This window comes from Myotis myotis, unplaced genomic scaffold (assembly GCF_014108235.1).
Source record: "Myotis myotis isolate mMyoMyo1 unplaced genomic scaffold, mMyoMyo1.p scaffold_m19_p_1, whole genome shotgun sequence".
Classification (NCBI taxonomy): domain Eukaryota; kingdom Metazoa; phylum Chordata; class Mammalia; order Chiroptera; family Vespertilionidae; genus Myotis; species Myotis myotis.
The window spans coordinates 72,464,347-72,479,003 of record NW_023416313.1 but is presented as its reverse complement, the minus strand read 5'-3'; the positions used below and the strand labels follow the sequence as shown (position 1 = coordinate 72,479,003).

At 43.3% G+C, this 14,657-nt stretch overlaps 1 protein-coding gene across 11 annotated transcripts in view; it reads left to right on the top strand.

Moving 5' to 3' along the window:
* The window catches only part of CELF2 (CUGBP Elav-like family member 2), a 559,234-nt gene that overhangs the window by 533,007 nt on the left and 11,570 nt on the right, over positions 1-14,657 (top strand). For 5 of the 11 annotated variants that reach the window (XM_036341344.1, XM_036341273.1, XM_036341307.1 and 2 more), the window contains 2 exons: positions 5,100-5,231; positions 12,085-12,282. In XM_036341344.1, the coding sequence (XP_036197237.1) occupies positions 5,100-5,231; positions 12,085-12,282 (330 nt within the window). The remainder of the gene's footprint in view (positions 1-5,099; positions 5,232-12,084; positions 12,283-14,657) is intronic. The other 6 variants (XM_036341358.1, XM_036341299.1, XM_036341335.1 and 3 more) reach the window with 3 other exon arrangements.

The following is a 14,657-nucleotide window of genomic DNA, read 5'->3' as shown; positions in this document are numbered from 1 at the left end:
AAATCTCCTTCAGAACTCTCTCCTCCTCCCCTTGTGCTATTATTTATACACACATTACATCTGTATGCTCCAAACCCAGAAATGTGTTGTTATAAATATTATTCCATACAACCTGCTATCTTTTAAAGAAACTGAAAGAAGAAAGGGGAGCAAGTATATATCAACAGAGTTTGTTTGTAACCCTATTATCTATCATTTTTGGTTCTCTTCGTTTCTTTTTGATTAACCATCCGGCATAATTTCCTTACTCCAAGTGTTGTCCTCACAACCGCCTTTGTGATTTTATTGTCAAATATATTACATTTCCATATGTTACAGGCCCAACCAATGCAATTATATACATATTGTTTTTAGACAATTGATTTTTAAATCAGTTAAGAGAAGACAAGAGGAAAAATGCAATTACACTGTCTTTTATAATTGCATAATTACTTCATCAGTGTTTTTTGGGCTTGTTTGTTTGGGGGTTTTGTTTTGTTTTTTTTGGTGTGTGTACTGTAATTACTGTCTGGAATCATTTGCTTTCAGCCCGAAGAATTCGCTTTAGTGTTTCCTGTAAGACACATCTACTAGCCACAAATTCTCTGCTTTTGTTCATTTAGGAATGCCATTGTTTCTCCTTTGGTTTTGGAAGATAGTTTTGCTGGATATAAGATTCTTAATTCATAGATTTTTCTTTTCAGCACTTGGAATATGCCTTCCTGCAACCTTTTGCTTCACTGTTTGTTCTGAGAAGTCAGCTGTTAATCTTATTGGAACTCCCTTATACATAAGGAGTCATTTTTTTTCTCTTGCTGATTTCAAGATTTTTATCCTTAGCTTTCAGCATTTTCACTATCACATGTCTAGGGATAGATCTCTTTGTTTAATTCTATTTGTAGTTTGTTGACTTTTTTATATGTATAAATTAATGTTTTTTATCAAAATTAGGGACTTTTTGGTCATTATCTCTTTGAATATTTTTTCTGTTCTCTTCTTTTGGTACTCCCATTACATGTATGTTAGTGTGATTAATGGTGTGCCACATCTCTGCGGCTCAGTCTTCTGCCTGCTCAAATCAACTGTTGAGCCCCACAGTGAATTTTTCATTTCTGTAGTTAACTTTTCAGTTCCAGAATGTCCTTTTTGTTCATTTTAGTAATTTCCATCTCTATTATTTGATGAAACATGATCAGCATACATTTTTTAATTCTTTTTTTAATATATTTTTATTGATTTCAGAGATGAAGGAAGAGGGGAGAGATAGAGACATCAGTGATGAGAGAGAATCATTGATCAGCTGCCTCCTGCATGTCTCTCACTGAGGATCAAGCCCGCAACCTGGGCATGTGCCCTGACTGGGAATTGAACCATGACCCTCCTGGTTCATAGGTTAATGCTCAACCACTGAGCCACACCAGCTGGATCATTTTTTTTCTTTTAGCGTGGTTTCCTTTAGTTCTTTGAACATATTTATAATAGTTGCCTGATGTCTTTGTCTAAGTACAGTATCTAAACCCTCTCAAACAGTTTCTGTCACCTGTGTTCTTGCTGTGTCTAGATCACACTTTCTTGTTTCTTTGCACTTCCCATAATTGTTTAAAACTGGACATTTTAGGTAATATATCATAACAATTCTGGACACTGAACCTTCTCACTCTATTTCCCCACCCCCAGACCCAATTTATTCTTGTTTGCTTATTTGCTTAGTGACTTAGCTAGACTAGTTCAAGGAGACCTATTCTACTACTGAATGTGTCTGCTGTCACTCCTCATGGGACACAGCTTTGGGTTGTAACATTCTTATATTTCCTTTTTTTAAATGGCATGACTCTTCCAAATGGCTCTCTGACTGCCTCTCTGCCCAATCTCCCTTCTATGGGTCGGTTTCTATTGTTATCACATCCAGCCATTAGCCTCCACTAATTTCTAGTTGTTTGGCCCTAGAAATGCGCCTGCAGCCTGATTCAGTTCAGGTCAGACCCCTGCACAGGGAGCCTCTTCAAGGCCATTTCTTGCAGCTTGCTCTGACCCCAGGAGGACTCTTCTTAGCTGCCTCTGTCTCTGGTTCTCTCTGTTAAGCCCCCAGCTGGCCTATCACTGCTGTTAGGGAGCTGTGACTCTCCTCTTAATGGCTCACCACCAAGATTTCTATTGTTTTCAACAGCACCTTAGGCTTTCATGCCAATATAAATTTGAAATCTTAAAATACACAATTTCTTAGAAAGCTGTAACTCAATAAAACTAATTCAAGAGGAAAAATAAAAGTTGAATAATCCTCTTTATTAGAGGAATATAATCAATATTTTAAAACCATACCATCATGAAATATCAAGTCAAGATCATTTTTACTGGCAAGTTCTACCAAACATTTAAATTATACGTATTCAATCTTTTTAAAAAAAAATTCTTTATTGTTTGAAAGTATCACATATGTCTCCTTACGTATTCAGTCTTATACTGTCTCTTCCAGAGAATGGAAAAATGAGGACATTCTCCCAGTCATTTGTTAGCGAAACTAAGGACAGTACAAAAAGGTCAAATAAAGGTCGATCTTATTCATACACATAAATGAAAAATATCCTAAACGAGGTATTATCAATAACGAAGCCAAGGAAGTACTGCTAATTTTGTAAGGTTTAATACTGTTTTGGGGTTGTAAAAGAAAAGGTCCACAGTTTTAAGAGTTCCTTACGAAATTACGTAGAAGTAAAATGTTATAAGGTCTGAGATTTGCTTTAAAATACACTTCGATTTGGGGGTTGAGTTGGTTCTCAACTGTTCTAGAATGTGGAGATGAGTTTTATGGGAGTTTGTACTGCTGTTGTCTCTGCTTTTGTCTGTATTTGAAAATATTTATAATATCAATGGACTAGAAACATTGGTTTGATTCTATGTAATTTACTTTTAAAAAGAGAAAGAAAAGATACACACATAATGAGGTGTCAGAAGCCAGTGTCGTACATGGACAGAAATATGACAAGGTGGGGAATTCAACTTTTAGACATTTGCTCTGGCCTCACTCAAAAGGGATCCCAAGCCAGGCGCACTGCAAGCAGTGTTGGGTGGCCTGGGAGGCAGAGCAGGGCGCCTCCCGCCGGCAGGAACATCCAGGGTGAGGAGGAAGTTCCTGCCGGGCCAGATGGAAAGGAAGCTCCATACTCACAGCAATTTCACAGCTAGAAACAGACCACAGGTTTCATTTAGCTGTGGTTCAGGATTGAGTTTAGCCTCTGTCTTCATCAACAGGATAAAGATGATTTGTGTGAAAAGTCAGCAGATTGTAAATCTATGCAAATGAAAGATAGTTGAAATGCTATTTACAGAAGCAGTTATCAATTCCAGAATTTCTATTTTGTTCATTTTTGTAATTTTTATCTATAGTATTTGATGAAATGTTATCATTATACCTTTATTTAATTCTTTAAGCACAGTTTCATTTCGTTTTTTTTTTTAACATATTTATAATAGCTGCTTTATAATAGCTATAAAAAGGATAGGGAGTACAAGTACTTTGGAAAATAGTTTGGTGTTGCTACAAAAAGATTTCTCATCTGACCCAGCAATCCCAGTCCTATGTGTATACAAAAGAGAACTGAAAACATGTCTACACAAAAAGTTGTACACGGTGCTTATAGCAGCATTATTCCCAATATCCCAAACGTGGAAGCAACCAAAATGCCCACAGCTGGTGAAAGGATAAGCAAAGTGTAGTGTTTCCATACAATGGAATATTATTGAGCGATAAAGAGGGAGAAAGCATAGACACAGGCTACTACATGGATGAGCCTTGGAAACATTTTGATAAGTGAAAATAGACAGTCACAAAAGGTCACATATTTTAAGATTCCATTTATATGAAATGTTAATAGGCAAACCCATAGAGAAAGTAGCTCAGTGGTTTCCAGTGCTAGAAGGGTATCGGTTTCTTTTGGGAGGAATAAAAATGTTCTAGCCCAGCCAGTGTGCTCAATGGTTGAGCATCAACCATGCACCAAGAGGTTGCCAGTTTAATTCCCGGTCGGGTCACATGCCCAGCCCAGGTTGCAGGTGTGCAGGAGGCAGCCAATTGATATTTTCCCCTCATCAGTGTTTCTCTCTCTTTCCCTCTCCTCTCCTATCTCTATAAAAATCAACTTTTTTAAATGTTCTAAAATTAGATAGTGGTGCTGGTTGTTCAATCTGTAAGTATACTAAAAACCACTGAACTCTATACTTTAAAAAGGTAATTGTATGGTATGTGAATTATATTCCAATAAAGCTGTCATTTAAAAGAGATGGGAGGGTGCCTGGTCGGGTAGCTTAATTGGTTAGATCATCATCCCAATATACCAAGGTTGTGGGTTCGATCCCCAGTCCGAGCACATACAAGAATCAACCAGTGAATACATAAATAAGTAGAACAACAAATCGTTGGCTCTTTCTCTCTCTCTCTCTCTCTCTTTCTTCCCTCTTTCTTCTCCCTTCTTTCCCTCCCTCCCCCCTCTTCTCTCTAAAATCAATTTTAAAAATAAATAAATAAAAATAAAAAGAGGTATGGGGGGGCGGGGAATGGGGGAGACAGGGGAAGGAGAGCTTGGAGCAAAATGGTTTTCTCTCCTGTACTCCACCCTGTTTATTACCGCTGCCACCAGGGTCCTAGAGTCTTCTGTCATACTCAAGAAGATGTGATTTTTATTTTTCAAAACTTCATTGAGAAAGTGCCAACTCTGCAGCAGAAACAATAAGGAAGCCAAGCGTTACCATTTTACTCCTCCACTTCTTCATTTAACCTGAGGAGGAGGCTTAGAGGACTGGGGCCTTTAAAAATTGATGGACTGGAAATTAGGACACAAGGGGACTACCCATCTCTCAGGCCCCCTCTTCTTGAATTTTCCTCAACCAGCAATGAGGGTATTCACTGCACTGGCCAAATAGAGCTATGATCGTTGTTTATTAATCACCAAATCTAATGGTCAAAAGTGCCACAAGTACAGTCCCCTGTGTCTTCCCCACCCAATACACAAGCACGACTCCCTGGCTCCCCCTGCTGTGCGGACAGCTGACTTAACCGGGCCAGTTGGCTCTCACTCACCTTGTGCTCTCTCTCCCCATTTTCCCATCCTCCTGTTGCTTTTCAGTGGCTGCTTCAACTCCCAACTCCACTGCTGGTGCGGCCATGAACTCTTTGACCTCTCTCGGGACTCTGCAAGGACTGGCGGGAGCCACAGTTGGACTGAATAATATTAATGCACTCGCAGGTACCATAAACAGTGAGTATTTGCTGCTCTGGTGGACAGCCTTCCCCCAAATTCTCCACAGAAAACGGTCAGCCAGAAGTGACCTAAAAAGGATACGTAACAGGGAGAACTAATACTTGGGATGGAGGAGCGCATGCTTTGATAGGCAGACGCTGTCTAGGTTCATTTTGCCACAAAACACCCAACCTCTCACCACCACCACCCCTACCACCACCCCCATTCCTTCTAATATGCAGTGGATGCATATCCATCTATACATTTCTGGGGTTGACAGACATGTGTAGGTTTCAAGGGTTTGGTTGGGTTTGGGATTTGTTCTGTTCTTCTGAGAGGCAGTGTGCTAATAATAGAAAAATTGATGGACCAGAAATCAGGACGCACGGGTCCCGCTCCGAATCTGGTAGCAATTACTTGCAGGATCTTAGGCAAATCACTGCCCTGCTCTGAGCTTCATTTTCCCATCTGACAATCGAAAGTTCTGGATCAGATGATCTGAAAGGTGCCCTCCAGCTCTAAACCCCAAAGATTCCTGCCAGTTATGTAGAGGGGAAGCGGGGCCTTGGAACGAAGGAAGTCCAGCTGAGCGGAGAGGAGCCGCTGCATACGAACGTGGCCTGGAGTCTCTATGAAGCCTCACGGGCTGGTTACTGAGCAGGGCAGCTCCAAAGGGCTGTTGTTCTTCCCCCACAGGTTGAGGCAGACTCTCACAGAATCACAGTTCTGAGCCGGAGAGACTCACCCATGAACTCTGGTCTCTGTGCTAAGGAGCTTATTCACTCTGGCACTTCAGACCTGGGGGCACAGTACCCACCCGCAGATCCGCACATTGCAGGCTCATGCTTGGCGTTGGCTCCTGCCCTGGGGAACAGCCCTGAGCCCACAGAGGGGCACCCTGTTTGTCTTTCCCTCAGTCTGGTCCCCGCTGGGTGCCTGAGAGCAGCCACGCCCAGCAGTTCCGTGACAGCCCAAAGATCCCGATTTGGGGATCTGGTTATCCACTGTGCAGCCCAAGCAGGAAGTTTCCCTGTTTTAAGCCATGATTCAATAAGTGGACTGTTTTTAGAGGGTGATCGGGCAGTACAATTTTGTTAAAAAGGCAAGAAATAAAAATGCCAGCGAGTCTATACTTTCAAAGCTCAAAAAGAATACCTTGCAATTTATTTGGTGAAAAGGGGACACAGAACTCATCCAAATGAAGGCTGTTATAATCCCGATAAGAAAATTAATTATATATTTAGAGGTAGGAAATATTCAGGTTTTAGTAACTCATTTTACTCAGATGCTCTGGGAAAGACAAACGAAAACATGAACTGAGTTTTATCTGACCAGGGGCCGAAAATGGAAGAAATGAGAAACATGTTTCCTTCCAGATACGATGGCTCTCGATGAGCAAATAGTGTATGAAGTGGTACCCGTGCGGCAGCACAATGTTTTATTCCAGTAAAGCTGCCTCCGGCGCCCCGTCAGGAGCCCTCATGGCCTTGACTCCTGTTTCTGACCTTGTTCTGCAGACGCTCCAGCCCACTTGTCCTTGCCCTCGGTTGCAGGTGTGTGTTCGCACACAGCCCTTCATGCTGCTTCTCTTGCCCCAGGACCTAGTTCCCCTAAAACAAGGACTTTGATTTGATCGCCTGCCTGTCCTTGGTCTGCAAAGTAACAGGCCAGTGGGAGTGGCTGTCCTCCTCAGCACGTGCTCATGATACTGTGTTGTCCTTCCATCCGTGCGTCCGCCTCTCTCCATCCTGTTGTGTTGTACCTGCTGGGATTCCCCATCGTTACCAGGGGCTAGAGAGGGACTCTGTTGAATGGCGGAGAATCTATGACTAGGTCTTGTGTGGGATCTGTGTTGTACAAATTTTGCTTCTGGCAAGGACAACAGGCTTCAGTTGTTTTTTTGTTTTTTTTAATTCTTTGCCATTGGGTTAACGTAAGTGTGTGTAGCTCATGGGAAATGAAGAATGTGTCTAGTTTCAAACAACCCCTACCAGAAAGGATGAACCAGGAGAATGTTTAATTAAACCAAAAATTATGATAAAACAAAAATTCTTTCTGATTTGGGGAATGTTACTAGTGCAGGGCTATTGAACAATCCCAACAATGGCTGGGAGCTAATATTTGCTGCTTGTCTCAAATACAAAGAGAAAACCTTCTAATATATGCAGAGTGTCCCCTTTCAGACATTCTCCCTCAACAGATAGTATGGTGCTACCTGTCCTATCGAATAATTCTCAAAGCAGGTAGTCAAGAAACAGCTACCTGGACAGAGGCAGCTTCTAAAATAGTTGGCCTCAGCTTCCCTATCAAAGAGCCAACTCTTTTCCATGGACAAAGGAGCCAAGAAGTAGGTAGATGGAGTCCACAGTTCATTCCCACACTCATCTTAGTGTAAATTTTACCCTCTTCCCTGCCAGAGGCCTCTCCCCTCCCCCTTAAGTAAGTCTTGGTTAGTAGACAAGCAGCTAAATCGAACTGAGCTTGATCTCCTTTTCCTTCCTTTATGCATTCATGAATGGAGGGGTGGGGAAACAGTACAGTACAGTAAAGCTGCAAGCTGAAATTGTCCAGATCAGAAGTAAGGAGTGTGGGTGATTCACTAACTGGGCTCACTTCTGGATTATTTGAGGGTTCTCCAGGCATGTTTTGTATGTTCATATCTAAACTAAGATGAAAATCTTTTTGCCCATACGTCCACCCAAGAATCTGTATCTGGTTTTACGCTTTTAAATGTATTTTTCCTTTTTTTTTTTTAAATGGCATTAAGCCTTCCAAATGGCTTATCCATAGAGTGCTTAAAATTAGGATGGTCTGATATAACCAGCCACAAATGCCTAATGAATAGTATTTATGGAAATATTCTTTTAAAGGAGAGAAAAGAGAAGATGCATTGGGCATATTATTATTATTGTCGCTTTGTCACCTGTTATTGGCATCGTGAAATGACTGTTTTAATCTGTATTATTGGAATATACGAAGATATATGTAGTTAGATACATACACAAGCACATACAACCCCACACACACTTGTGACCATATTAACACGAGCATACATATGAATGCCACTAATTGTGCCTATTCACACTCATCTGCCCTGGTTCTAGATACTTCATACTTAAGTTCTCATTACCAGCTTACGGCTTAGAGGGATATGCTTCAGCTACACCAAGGAAGCTTACCTCAGTAACCAAACTTCAGATCATGCCTTACTTTTGCTCTATTTTTGTTTGGTATGAAACTTAGCAGAGTGGCTTGAAAATAACTGTGGTTCGCTTATGGGGCTCTGCCTCTGATCCTGCATTCCAGTGCCACCTTCCCCGCGGCCACAGAGATGTTCACGCTCCTATCTATGGTGGGCCCTCTCTCATTTTCACAGATTTACTCAGTAATCTCACCATTCCTTAGGTCTCCATCGGGTGAGAACCTTGGAGGGCAGTTAAGTTTAAAGTACTTATAGTCAAGATACACACTGACTTTATTGACAGGGCATTTGCAAAGGTTTCCCTGGGGGAGCTTGCCACACCTGTCATTCTGCCCCAGCCTTCGCGTCCAGGTGCCTTCCAGGGGAACCGGATTAAATGGGATGAAATGACCGATCCACTTGGCCTTTTCAAAGAAAAGCCCTATTCTTTTAAGGGGAAAAGCATTTTGTTCAACTTAACCTTCTTCCAACCTGTTTCTGCTGCCCAAGTTTTTAGATGTAATCAGAGCCCAGCAGCTGAATTGGCCAGTGTTATCTTTGATATGGCTATTTAATATAGAATAACATTAGATAACTGATAGGAACAACTCTGAGAAGTTGAAATCTTCCTTTGATGATCCTTCAGATTCTACCAGGTAATCAGTCACCTACTCTGCCTTGGGTTTTGGCAAATACAACAGAACTTCCCAGTTTTTATTTTAAATATTCTCAATGCATTTCTATTTGTTAGAATGTGTATCCCTATTTTTTTGTTCAAAAGGATGGTTATACCATGGAGGAAAGCTGGAGAGGCCCTGACTAGTCCCCTCTTTGGCATCAACACCCCTTTTACTTGTGCCTCTTCTGCTACCTCCCTCCCCCACCCGGGCAGGTGAGGCCAGCCCTGCCTGTCTCCACACGCATGGAATCGGCTGAAATTAGCAGAAACCTTCAGAAAGCAAATTTGCCCTGAGGTCGAGTCCAGAAACACAGCCAACCACTGTGGGGTGTGGGCAGGCAGAGTGTGAGGAGGAGGCTGAAAGGTCACTGGCCGGAGCTGCAAGCCACACAAGGACTCCAGTCCTGAAACACGGCCCAGCCTTTCAGGAGCACAAAGTGCGTGCTGCTCCTGTGTTTCCGAAGGGGAAACGGCAGCAGATAATTCACCTGACCTGGCCAGCAGCAAGGGCATGTCCCAGACAGGAAGGGAGGCAGGGCACCAGTGCCCATTAAATCCCACCTGTGTGTCTAGAAGCCGTGTCGCAAAGACTACAGATCACGCACGGGAAGGCACTCCCACACGGTGATACATGGGAGGCCTGAGAGCTCAGGGTCCCTGAGCAGGCAAGGCACCGTGGACGGGTAGTGCTTTCAACCACCCCATGGATGTCAGGGGACCTCGGAGACATTCCCTGTAGTGGCGCTTCCGTGTGCAGCCCCTATTTGTCAGGCCGCTGCGTTCCACACAGCTCTGTAGGCCGCGAGGCACACCTAGACCCGTACACCTTGGGGTGTAAGTGGAGTGGCAAGTGGCTGTTCCCTCCTAGAATTTCTTTCCACCCACACAGGAGCTTGACTTCTGGAGGGCTTAGCCCATGACATTCCCGTCTGTCTGTATCCCTAGCACCTATTTGCAGCCTGACAAAAATGAAACCAGCAGCGCTTACCAGCTGTGCACAGCTCTGCTCGAATTATTTTACAGCCTCCTCTCACCTCTCAGAAAAGCAACACTGATGTTTCTTTGCATTCACACAAATACCGGCAGGTGAAGATGAAATAAGACCAAAGAGGAAACGAGAAATTACTCCCCAGCCTTTGAGCAGCCATAGGAATGGCAGGGATAGAGAAGACAAGGGCAGTGGGGTACCTGTGATGAGTTGTTGTCTGAGGGACTGTTTAGTGAAGAGGACAAACTATTTCCAAGCTCTTGGCACTAACTTGCCTGACCAAAAAAGAAAAGAAAAAAAAAGAGGGTCAACTCCCCCATAAGAAGAAATTTAAAGCAGAGTGAGCAGGACCTCTGCTGGCCACAGCTTTTTAGCTTTGTTCACATTCTAGATCTGCTTGACTTCCTTTTCAGTAGGCTTGTTCCATTCTCATTTCTTTCGGGCTCTCCTGGCCACTCCACCCAGCCCAGTCCTGTCTGTACTTGGTGACATCACCCAGGGCCCAGTTCTGTCTCCTCAAACCTCCAGGAAGAATACCAGACCTGAGACACTATGAGATTCTCTGCTTAAAGCGGTGGTCTCATTCATATCTTGCATGTAGTTCTTTTCACTGAAGAGATGAAGTTGAAAAAATAACCAACTCGTGTGGAGTAAGGAGAACATTCCCCACCTCTGCTTCCCGGGGGTGGCAGGAAAAAACTCTGACGGGAGTGTCCAGGTGATGCTGGCCTTGGATTCCTCTGTATAATTTCTAAACATTCCTTATCTTAGTTCTCTGTTCTCACTGGACTTCTTACCAACTTTTCTCACAGTCATCTTTGCTGTTTCATAGCCTTAATCAATAACCCTAATTCCTTTAAGGTTTTCATTGTTTTCAGTGAGTTCTTCCCAGAAACAGATCCTTAAAAAAAAAAAAGTATTAATCGTAAAAGGAACTAGAGGCAATTATGATGTCACCTCTTCCATTTCCTGAGTTCATATAAAAGTTAACACTCTATAAAGTCTTGCTTGTTTTGACTCAGTATTCAGGGAAAATATGACACAGTCAGCAACCATAATAGAGCAAAAGAGCAGCCAGGATACAAGGAGAAAAAATGAAAAAGGGTGCTGGCCAGCCTCCAGTTCACATCGGTGACTAGCCAAGACCCAGCCTGCGGACACGATGCCACTTCAGTTGACTGAAAAACGTGACACAGAAGCTCTTTTCCTTGGCAGAAGCCCCAGTTACATGGGCACTGGCTCATATTCATGTGTGCATATTCTGTCTGTCTATGTGCTGCTAAAAACAAACAGCCCCATTCCACGTCTCGCCTCTCATCCTGGAATAAGCAGCTTCAGTCTCTGCAGTGAGGGGAAGGGCCCGCACTCTTTCCTGTGCCTTAGTTCTTCATCAGCCAGCCTATTCCTAGGCTCCTCGCCCTGACCACACTCTCCTGCTGTTCAGGAAAGTCAGTTCACGGAACTGCCAACCCACTGGTGTACTGAGTACAGAGCTTGTCTTCTGTGGCACTTCCTCACCAGACAGCTGACAGGAGAAAAGTTGTATTTCTTCCTTTTCTCCTCAACCTCCTGGTCCTCAAAGAGCACAGTAAATGCATTTAAGTGTACAGATGTATCAGGTCTCTGCCAGTAATGTTTTTTTACCTGCTTCTACGCTCTAAGAAGCAGAGGTTTTATTTCAAAAAGATAACCCCAGTACTTGCCAGTAGCACCCTGCATGGAATTAACATGTGCTGTGTCGCTGTAGCACCTCAGTGAACGTTGATCACAGGCCTAGGGAGAGAGGGACATCATTGCTCGGGGGGGGGGGGGGGGGGGTTGTTCCCTGTTGTTGTTTGTTTGTGTTTTTACCGTTATTGTGAGCTGTGACTTCATAGTTTCATTTTAATTTCATGTTGGTTTCGTTGGTGTGCTAGCTGCATGCTCTTGCTGTTGTATTGTGTCAAATGATTCTCTAACTTCCTTTGGAAAGCACTAATGAAAAGTGCTATTTCTCTTCTCTATTGTTGGGTTTTTTGTAAAGTTGCTCAAATGCTCTCAGGTATGGCGGCTCTGAATGGAGGACTTGGCGCCACGGGCTTGACGAATGGCACAGCAGGCACTATGGACGCCCTCACCCAGGCCTACTCAGGGATTCAGCAGTACGCAGCCGCGGCACTGCCCACTCTGTACAGCCAGAGCTTGCTGCAGCAGCAGAGCGCAGCGGGCAGCCAGAAGGAAGGTACGTGCCGCCCTCGGCCCAGGGCATGGCCTGGTGTGGCCAGCCCAGTGGGCAGCATTCACCTTCACAGCATGTTTTCAAAGACATTAGACTGAGCCAGTATCATAGAGAAAGCCATTGTTTTATTTCTGTTATTTGTGTCTTTTTTTTTTTTTTTCAAGAAACCTGACAAACCTAAACCATTTGTTTTGATCTTCTTTCCTGTTCAGTCTTATATTTCGTTTATCTTTTGATTTAACTTTTCATCTACTTCTTAAGATGGATTTCTCACCCACTGAGTGTTTATACACAATTACTTAGTAGTTGCTGCCCTCAAAAATTGCCAGGAACCCCTTCTCCCAAACCAGCATTACTTCCTCCCCCTTACACGAAACTCTTCCTCAGTGGGCAGGATGAAGTGCTCCAGCCCTGTGGGTGGAGCACTGTCCAGCCAGTCCTGGGTTCTCAGCCACACATGCTCTTACTAGTAGTAGGTGGTGGTTTCCAGGTTAATGATAAATCCACTGTTGGGATCGACTCTGTCTTTAATTGGGGGTCTTCTGGGAAAGCAAATAAGTGATGGATTACCTTGCTTCCCTGCCAGTAAAGCAAAATGAATGCCAGGAAGTTAAAGTTCAGAATAAATTAAGGCTAATTATAAAATAGTTAATGAGCTAGTTGAAAAATAGTAAGAGCTTGTCCCTTTCTCTTCCTTCCTTTTGGTTTCTTCTTCCTTAATTGAAGTTGTCTTAAAAGCAGAATCTTCAACATTGCACCCATTCACTTTCTGACTTGTTAAGAATCCTATATAATAAAACCCTAATATGCAAATCGACCAAACGCCAAACAACCAGAATGACCGGTCGCTATGATGCGCACTGACCACCAGGGGGCAGACACTCAACGCAGGAGCCGCCCCCTGGTGGTCAGTGCGCTCCCACAGGGGGAGCACCGCTCAGTCAGAAGCCAGGCTGGCGAGCGCAGCGGCAGAAGCGGGAGTCTCCCCCGCCTCCGCGGCAGCGCTAAGAAGCAGTGAGCCCGTGGGCGGTAAGGAGTGAGGGGTCCCGGACTGCGAGAATGTGCAGGCCAGGCTGAGGGACCCCTCCCCCAGTGCACGAATGTCATGCACCGGGCCTCTAGTATAGAATAAGAAGCTAGAGTGGGGAAATATTGTTGACGTTTTTTAAAGTTTCTTTCCCTTCTTCTTTACCCTCACCCCATAATTCCAAACTGGTTTTATCTAATTACTTCGACTTTAAACATGGCATTCTATCATAAAGAAATAGAATAGTTTTACTTTACAAAGTTGTGAACTTTAAAGGGGACACAGTTTTAAAGATACTCGTATGTTTAAAAAAAAAGGGGGGGTGGAGGGTGTCTATTATAAATAACAGATTGTTTAAAATAAAAGATTTGTGAAATCTTTTATTTACTTTTCATTATTTCAACGTTCTCTTTACTCCTAGTTGTGGCTGCTGTTGTAGATTTTTTAACACATACACAGCCGTTCAGACAACTATTTCCCCAGGTGTGTGGAGATGCTATGTCATAAATACACAACTTCACAGAGAAAAGCTCATTTTGAGGTTCCTTTGTCTGGAGTCTGACTACAGTGGTGACAAATAAGGGCAGCAGGAGGTCCTGTAAGGTAATGGCTTCCTCAGAAGAGACCGTGAAAGCCACTTACCCCCCCCCCCCGGCGTTGTAGTTACCCCTCCATTACCCAGCAGTGTCTCTCATTAAACTGTAGACCCTACGTTGCTGGGAAAATGTCACCAGAAGACTCAAAACCTCGTGGGTTAAGGATAAAGTCTGGACCCTGAAATAACATCTCCTCAGCTGCTTTACCCCAGCCCTGCCCCAAATTTGGTCCCTACCTTGAGTTGTCAGGATTGCTTGTGCAGTAGCAAACCCTCTGAGATTAATGTAAAATAGTTCGAAATGATGGTTGCCAAATGCAAATTACATATATTTAGGTATTTAGGCTACCAGTGGCATGGTGTAGGATTTTCTGGTTTTTTGTTGATGGTGTTTTTTGTAGTTATTTTTAATCACTTCTCATCTTTTCATACCTTCTGATCATCCTCTTCTCTCCTAGCTAACATGAACTCAAGAAATATAAACCATCTTAATATTAGTTTAACTAAAATATAATGCAAAAGACAAGTTATAATGGGAAGGGAAAGAACCTCATCATATAGAGTTTTAGATTTGCTACTACATGGTTCTGTTCTTTTTTCAGGAGAGTTGAAAGTCAGCTTGATGTTTAGTCATGTGTCCTGGTGCATGTTAGCCCACAGGAACACATGTATAGCATATGTGCAGCATATGGTTTAAAATCTTCTGAAGGGTTATGGCATCCCTCTTGATCTAAATCCAGCAAAGCTGACCACCTT